Source organism: Anneissia japonica, unplaced genomic scaffold (genome assembly GCF_011630105.1).
Source record: "Anneissia japonica isolate Jap-2015-1 unplaced genomic scaffold, ASM1163010v1 scaffold19810_len32185_cov119, whole genome shotgun sequence".
Lineage (NCBI taxonomy): Eukaryota > Metazoa > Echinodermata > Crinoidea > Comatulida > Comatulidae > Anneissia > Anneissia japonica.
The window spans coordinates 10,634-19,658 of NW_022693273.1; the positions used below are offsets into that span (position 1 = coordinate 10,634).

Sequence of the window (9,025 nt, forward strand, 5' to 3'; positions counted from 1 at the left end):
TTTACATAATTGCGTTGTTTGGTGTTTCAAAGGGATTGCCGTTTATACATAAGGCAGTAATGTATTAAAGTTGGCAATCTTTGATCAATGTACTTAGAATTATAATCGTAATCAAACCAGATTTGCACAATTAATTATCAGATGTAATCTTGATATAAGAAACAGTATTATTACTTAGTGCCATACCGAGCTAATGCTTCATACGATACGCACCTAACAGCTATCGGACAGGGAAATGTGGACTACACATCTGGTTTAGTTTTCTTTTTTGTGTGTAAATCTGAAATTTTAATAACTTTGTTGTGTCATAGTGTTACGTCATCATGCAACTTATTGCGTGGAAGTGTACACTGGCTTTATGTTTTGTTGCTACATATTATGCTGTGTACGTAGCTGGATCTGGTAAGTTATTGTTGTAGCCTATAGGCCATACTAACCAATTGTCCAAACCGAAAGTACTGTACGCATAAAGTCACGTGAATGTCTTTCAAAATGTATCATTTTAGCATTTTTAAATATATAATTCCACATTAAGTTTTTAAACTTGAATTTATTGTGTTAATTAAATTATACTATAATATTTATTGAGTATTGTGCAATACCATGGAAAAACGTGTCCAACTGTAAAAAATCTCACTTCTGAGTTGGTAGAGTATCTGACCGGTAATCGAAAGGTCTTGAATTCAAATCCGAATTAGGACTGTAGTTGTAGTTTCCGAAAAACTGAATTGTTTATATCTGTTTTTTAGAAGTTATTAATTTTGATAATGTTACGGGAATTTTTTAAAATTTATTAAAATATATAGGCCTATAAGGATTTAGAATTTATGGCAAATAAAACACTGATTATATAATTATAAATTAAAAGTTCAATGTAATTCATGGTTATTTTCTTTGTTTGTATTCACCCTGTTTACAAGTAAACTAAACATGCAGTATAACGGAAATAAATATTTACCGAATTGTAAATTTCCGGCCCAAAATCATTCTTTCATTAATTAATTAATTCATCATTTTATTTTTATTTCTTACAATATTCAGAATTACGCGATTTTCGCACGCCCTTAATTTTCGCAATCATTGTTTTATCGCAAAAATCGGTAAAAAATTAGGGTACGAGAAAATAAAGAGCTTTACATTATATTCAATTACGCAGTGAAAAAAACTATTGAAGAGCGATTCAAGAGGAAAAAAAACTTGTAATACTTTATATAATCCTCAAATGTATTATTCTTATACCTGATTCAGGTCATTATCTCATTTCATTAGCCACATTCACAAGAGGCCATAGTTCAAGATCCAGACAACCACATTCTAGAACACAGACATTTCAGTCAAGTTTCTTTCTAATCGCTCTATAGAACTCACTACCACACACTGCTCTCTCTACATCACATGTTTCCGGAGCACAATTGCGCTTTCGTGTTATTTAATGTTTTCGTAACAAGTACGATGATCCTTACATCATGGAGCATGTACTCACCAGAAGATAAAATGACAATAATAAAACACATCTTTTGCTCATGTTGTGTAAGTTAAGCGTTTCTCACACGGAAAAAAAATAGATGAGCGGTACTTGATAAAGACAACATCATTTCTTGCTTCAACAAGGTATCCAATCGTAAAAGTCTTACTGAGATAAGCCTATTCAAGTGAACATAACAGAGTTATTGCTTACATAGGCCTACTTAATTGTTTATTTCTTCCAAACATGCTCACAATGAATTACTCTTTGTCATAATTCAATGCTAGCATGCGGCAGACTTTGCAGGATGTTCAAGTAAATTTCCAAGAAACAGTATCTGGTATTACATATAATTGGAAATTGCAGACAACTTGGCACACAATTATAGCACGAAGGACACTCATGTGTTAAGTTAAATAGACAATTTAATTTGTGAACGGGTTCAAACAAGTAGTGAATAATCTATAATCTTTGAAAAGCGATACATTTCTGACAAGTCAATCACTCAATTAAGCCTAAGTTTATTTGTTAGCCAGGGGATTCCGATTATTAATAGAGAGGCGATATACCAGACTAGATTTTTAAATTTAGGTACCCATACATTTTGAAACATAACATTAGTAGATTATTATACTGTATATTGATGTAAGGAAGAGATGATTAAATTTGATGGTCAAATAACGATGTAGACGTCAAAGAAATCTGGTACCCTTCCAGCATAAAATAAAACAATGGAATACTGCTGTGAGTACTTTTTCGCGCCGCACCTTTAGGCTGATACGATCAAGAAGAAACAGTCATTAAGAAACTATAGGTAGCGGTAGCTTTTACTACGAAAAGGAATGGGAGTTAATTCCAAACTAATTAATGCGCAAGCTCCAAAGAACGTCCGAATACATATGTATAAAAACACAGTGAACATGCGTTTAGATGCTAGACATTGAGCATAATATGCACTGAGTACTTGACGTTGTCGAGCTATGTCGAGCATGCGCAGTTACCAAAAAAAAGTCTCAGGAACCAGCGTCTGCGAAGAAGGTGAAATAGAAATTGGAGAAGTCGAACTTTCTTATGCAACAATTGAGCATCGGCAACTCAAGTAAACGCGATCGATGCATGGCTATGAAAATTAAAAATAATGAGAATTCCGGTCGAAAAACCTTAGTTATCGAAGGCCTACAGTAGCATCATATAATCTTCATGGAGAATTGTATAATTAAATTATCGCAAACAACAGTTTATTTTGCTCTATTGTCGTACGCACTTATGAATTGACAATCCGATAAAATAACCAGAGAAACTGACGACACACCCCAGGCTACTATAGGCCTCTCTGGGAAGCTACTAATAGTAGTAGCCATGCACTACCACTAATAATTGAACAACGTGTATCACTGCAAAAGTTACGATTAATTGCAATAACCAGGTTATTAATATCCAATTAAAATTAAATAAAAATTATTACCATAATTATTATTGCAGCAATTATTATTGCCGTTGTGATTTTTTTCTTCATTAATGATTATAATATTATATTATTTAAAAAAATAATCAAAAAATCCGATATGACATCGAACTTTTAAAATAGCTAGCAAGTACGACTTAAACTGATTATGTTGTCAAATTAGCGTTTATAGTTATTGTAGCACATGAAATAATATCGTTGGTGACTAATTATTTCAATTCAACTGGCAGCAAATACTTATTATCGTTTTTAGTTGTTTACATTTGAGGCGTGTTGGTAGTACTCTGGTAGTAATCAATATTATATACCTATTAAAATTTAATCTAAATAATTTAGTGTCTTTTGCTAAAACAAAAGACAACAACATCGTCTTAATATGTACATGATTGCGTTGTTTGGTGTTTCAAAAGTATTTGTCGCTTATACATAAGGTAGTAATGTATTAAAGTTGGCAATCTTTGATCAATGTACTTAGAATTATAACCGTAAATCAAATCAGTAACCTTGATATGAGAAACAGTACTATTAGTTGGTGCCATACCGATCTAATGCTTCATATGGTACGCTACAACAGTTATCGGACGGGTAGTAATTGTGGACTACACATCTGGTTTAGTTTTGTGTGTGTGTGTGTGTGTGTGTGTGTGTGTGTGTGTGTGTAAATCTGACATTTTAATAACTTTGGCGTGTCACAGTGTTACGTCATCATGCGACCTATTGCGTGGAGGTGTACACAATTGCTTTATGTTTTGTTGCTGCATATTATGCTGTGTGCGTAGCTGGATCTGGTAAGCTATTTTTGTAGCATATAGGCCTAACCAATTGTCCAAACCGAAAGCACGCATAAAGCAACGTGAATGTCTTTCAAAATGTATCATTTTAGCATCTTTCAATATATAATTCCACATTGAGTTTTTAAACTTGAATTTATTGTGTTAATTAAATTGTACTATAATATTTATTGAGTATTGTGCAATACCAGGGAAAAACGTGTCCAACTGTAAAAAATCTCACTGCTCAGTTGGTAGAGTATCCGAACGGTAATTGAAAGGTCTTGAATTCAACTCCGAATTAGGACTGTAGTTGTAGTTTCCGGAAAACTTAATTGTTTATGACTTTTTTTTAGAACTTATTAATTTTGATAATGTTACAGTAGTGTTTAAAATTTATTAAAATGTATAGGCCTATAAGGATTTAGAATTTATAGCAAATAAAACACTGATTATATATTATAAATTAATAATTCAATATTATTCAGGGTTATTTTCGTTGGGTGATCTCACCCTGTTTACACGTAAACTAAACATGCAGTATAACGGAAATAAATATTTACCGAACTGTAATTTTCCAGCCCAAAATCATTCTCTTTCATTAATTAATTAATTAATTCATCATTTATTTGATAATTTTTATTACATTTGGTAACCTGGTCAGTACAGAACAGTAACAATGTGCTAACCTATGTTTCAGATTTATCCTTTCACAAGACCTAATTAACATGTATTCCACCGATTTCTTTCTTTTTTAATTATTATTATTTGGCAGACAGTGCATTTATGAATTATGGACCTACACAATTTTTCTTTCTCTCTTTTAATCTGGATTTTACAGCTATTTTACAAAAACAATACTAACTAATCACTAATACGGCTTAGGAAAAACAGCAACCATTCATCTAATTGCTGATCTAGTTACTGTATAGATATTTTCTAGATTAACCCAAGGTTTTTGGCATGTAAATCGTAATATACAGTTTATGGTAACGATGACATTTAACTAGTAACTCTCGGCAGTACTTTAGTATGCTGTATTGCGCAGGGCTAGGCTATTGAATATAAGAACTTCTGAAAATGCAACCTTTATTCTTCAAAAGATGTAGGCCTAGATACACAGAACCCATATAAACACATTGAATTCTTTTCTAAATACGCCGTGATTAACAAAACTAAGAGCTGGAGTTTGGGAAGTGGAACCACGTTTCTTCAAATGTTAATAATTGTTTCATCGAAAAACTGGAAACTAAGTCCACAATCGTTACATTTTTTTAAACATTGGTGTTGTCCATTTCTAAGTGTTTTAATTCATAGTCAACATACACAAACTGCAAATAAGGTATCAAATTCATCGATATTATAAGTAAACTGTTTCTACGCATGGCATTAGCCAATAATATTTGAAAAACAAGTCCCTTACCGGTATGAATTTAAAAAATTTACAAAATGTAATGATATTTAAATATTTATGTAAAATAAAATTTTAGCGATTTATGGTAAATTTTCTTAGGTCTAAAAGCACATAATTTGCATTAAATGAGTCACCTATTAATATGGTACTTTATATGAACAACTAATATTAATTTGAGATTCAAAAAAATACAAATTTATTTTGCAAAATACAAAGACATCAATTATAGTTTCCCCTATATAAATTACAAATTATTCTCCTTAATGTCTTAAGGCCAAGTATTTAAACCTTAAAGCGTCTATGTATAACTTACTAAATCACTGTACTTACTTGTGTTACATTAACTTTTTTTTCGTTACTGTTAGTTTTATATATTAGACGATGTTTTAAGAATTTTTACAATTTAAACAGATGGTATTTGCTGTGACTTCGACTATGGGTGGTGTAACTGGACATATGACAATAGTAGGCCTACTGAACGCTGGCATCGTTCTTCTGCAAGAATCAATGGCGCTAATGAAAACACTCGTTACTCTGCATCAGGTTCAGTTGCAATTTACTATAATGCCAACTCTCATCAATTATGCTATCTTTGTTGTACCATGGTGTATATTGTACCACAGATAAACGAGAGTATTATGTAATTTAAAGAAATATATTAAAAAACGAATCAACAGGGATGATGATGATGATGATGATGATAATAATAATAATAATAATAATAATAATAATATTCAATATGATCATAATTTTAGTATTACTAGTATACTACTACCACTACCGCCATCTACTGCTACTGATGCTGATAATGATGATGATGATAATGATGACTACGATTACGACGACGATAATACAAATAATAATTATTGCCATAATGCAAATAATGATTATTGTCATAATACAAATGTGGCAAAGACAAGCCAAAACAGTCACTCGTCGCAAATTCTGTTTCAGAGAAAATAGCAAAAACATTCTAGAATGTAAAATTTAAAAAATCTATTTTATTTCACTAAACTAAGGTTCATGTATCTATACATCATGCTGTGCTGTTATTTTTCCCAATTTCAATGTTAAAACAACACTTTTTAATGATTAAATGCCTGAAATCATAAACTTTGAAGGCTGATTTCTCATATATTGTTCTTTAAAAAGCTGTATGCTTAAATGCTTGTAACTTCATAAGGAAATGTCAGATTTGAATGATTTTTTACCATTTTATAGCTCTTATTTTACTTTTAACCCTGTATTAATAACTCAAAATCGAATTTTGCGACGAGTGACTGGTTTTGCTTGTCTTTGCTACAAATACTAATTATCGTTATAATACTAATAGGGAGCTTTCGATTGCACGATTGTAGGAGGGCGTACAACGTAATGAAATCACTAAGAAATCGTCTGCGCATGCGAGAACGTTAGGTTCTCGTTTGTTGCGTAGATTCTAGTACGCAATTTAGCCAAATCTACGTTGTACCAAGAACGAAGGACGGTAACGCACGAGAAAAGCTTGGTTTCCATACAATAGTTACACACTAAAGCTTGGTTTCCATAAAATCGCTACACAGTCGCTACAGTGTTTTAACTACAATCATTGCACTGCGTATGCTGTCCCCTACGCAATCGGGAACGCTCCCTGATGCAGCGTCGCCAAAGGAGTATGCGATAGCGTGTAGCGATTTATGAAAACCAGACTATAGTCGGTTGAATCGGTGGAGCCTGTCCGATTGCGTCTGGGGCTGCTACGCATTACAACGTTCTGGTGTCACATCCTCGGGCATTCCAAAGCTCCCAAATTATCGCCATAGTACGATATAGTAATAACTATCATCATTATAAAGAATAATAATAATAATGTTATCATAATACGAATAATAATTATGATCGTAATCCGAATAATAATTATCATCATAATACGATATTATCAAAATACGAATAATAAATATATTTAGAATAATAATTATCATCATATTATAGAATAATAATAATCATTACAATACGAATAATGATTATCATTATACTACGATTAATTATTATCATCATAATACAAATAATATTTATTATCATAATACGAATATTATTTATCATCATAATACAAATGATATTTATCATCGTAATACGAATAATAATTATCATATTACGATTAATAATTATTTTCATAATACGAATAATAATTATCATCATCATATAAATAATAATTATCATCATGTTACAAATAATAATTATCATCATCAATACGAATAATAATTATCATCATAACACGAATAATAATCATCATAATACGAATAGGCCTAATAATTATCATCATAATACAAATGATAAATATCATCATAACACGAATAGGCCTAATAATTATCATCATAATACAAATGATAAATATCATCATAACACGAATGATAATTATCATTATAACACGAATAATAATTAGCATCAACACGAATAATAATCATCATAATACGAATAGGCCTAATAATTATCATCATAATACAAATGATAAATATCATCATAACACGAATGATAATTATCATCATAACACGAATAATAATTAGCATCATAATACGAATAATAGTTATCATCATAATACGAATAATAATTATTATCATCATAATGCGAATGGTATTTATTATCATAGTATGAATAATATTTATTATCATAATACGAATAATATTTATTATCATAATACGAATAATAATTATCATCATAATACGGATAATAATTATCATATGATACGAATAATAATTATCATAATACGAATAGTAATTATCATCATAACACGAATAATAATCATCATAATACGAATAATAATTATCATCATAATACGAATGATAATTTCTTCATAATACGAATAATAATTATCATCATAATAGAAATAATAATTATCATCATAATACGAATAATAATTATCATAATACGAATAATTATCATCATGATAGGAATAATAATTGTTATCAGTATTGCGAAGTGATAGCAATTGATCGTTGGTTTAATAAACGGTGCGATGTCGAATGTAAACTATAAAGCAAGTTGATGATTTTGATGAAGAGGAAGAGGAAAGGAAGAAAATGAGAAGTTGACATTTTTTGAAAGAAAAAACTCTACTAATAAATAATTTAATTTCTTTTCTGATTTTCAGATGGTTATTATATATATTTAAATTCCATTTCTGGAACTCATTTCGCATACATTATTATTTCAACAATACCAGCTACTTGGAGTGACCTCTGTCTGAACTTTTACTATTATATAAGTGGAGATAACAGTCAATGTATATTTATCAAGGATACTTATCATTCATATGATTTGTTCGTAATTTATGGCGACTACAGCAGTCAATGGAAGTATGCCAGTCTATATTTGACCAATCCTAGCAATCTTTACCTGAAGCTTAATGGAAGAGTTTTAGACGCTACAGAAATGGTGGCTGTTGATAATATCTATATCACTGAAGGAATATGTTTGAAAAATAAAGGTAATTTTTTCTTACGTCTGCACAATTAGTTATAAGCTACGCGCATGTTTCGTTTATTAAGGGACATGCTTGAAAACTGAAGGTAAAATGTTATTATGGTTGCACAATCAATAAATTGTTTGTACGATACGTGTATTTTTTTTCTATATTAGAAATATCTTTAACGATGTCTCAACAAATTTTGAATATACTGTGGGCAGAAAAAAAAGTAAAATGAACGTTTTCATATCCCTACTCATTTCTATGATTTTTTTTATTTATTTTTTTGGCATTGTTAAAATTAGAGCAAATAAATTAATTGTTTAATAGTAATTGCTGATGTACAAATTAAGTGTTATGGATTTAATTTAAAAATACAATTAAAAAACTTAGATTTTTTTAATGAAAATCTTATAATTGTGATTAACGGGATTCGAAGTGGGTTCGTTCTGATACTAAACTCTCTTTG

The 9,025-nt window shown here is 30.3% G+C and overlaps 1 protein-coding gene across 1 annotated transcript in view; it reads left to right on the forward strand.

The window, feature by feature from the left end:
- Positions 1 to 2,445: 2,445 nt before the first annotated feature.
- The window catches only part of LOC117100681 (hyalin-like), a gene marked incomplete at its 3' end in the record, with an annotated part of 18,445 nt that continues 11,865 nt past the window's right edge, over positions 2,446 to 9,025 (forward strand). Inside the window, exons 1-2 of the mRNA XM_033240466.1 lie at positions 2,446 to 2,564; positions 8,435 to 8,577. Coding sequence (XP_033096357.1) covers positions 2,446 to 2,564; positions 8,435 to 8,577 — 262 coding nt within the window. The remainder of the gene's footprint in view (positions 2,565 to 8,434; positions 8,578 to 9,025) is intronic.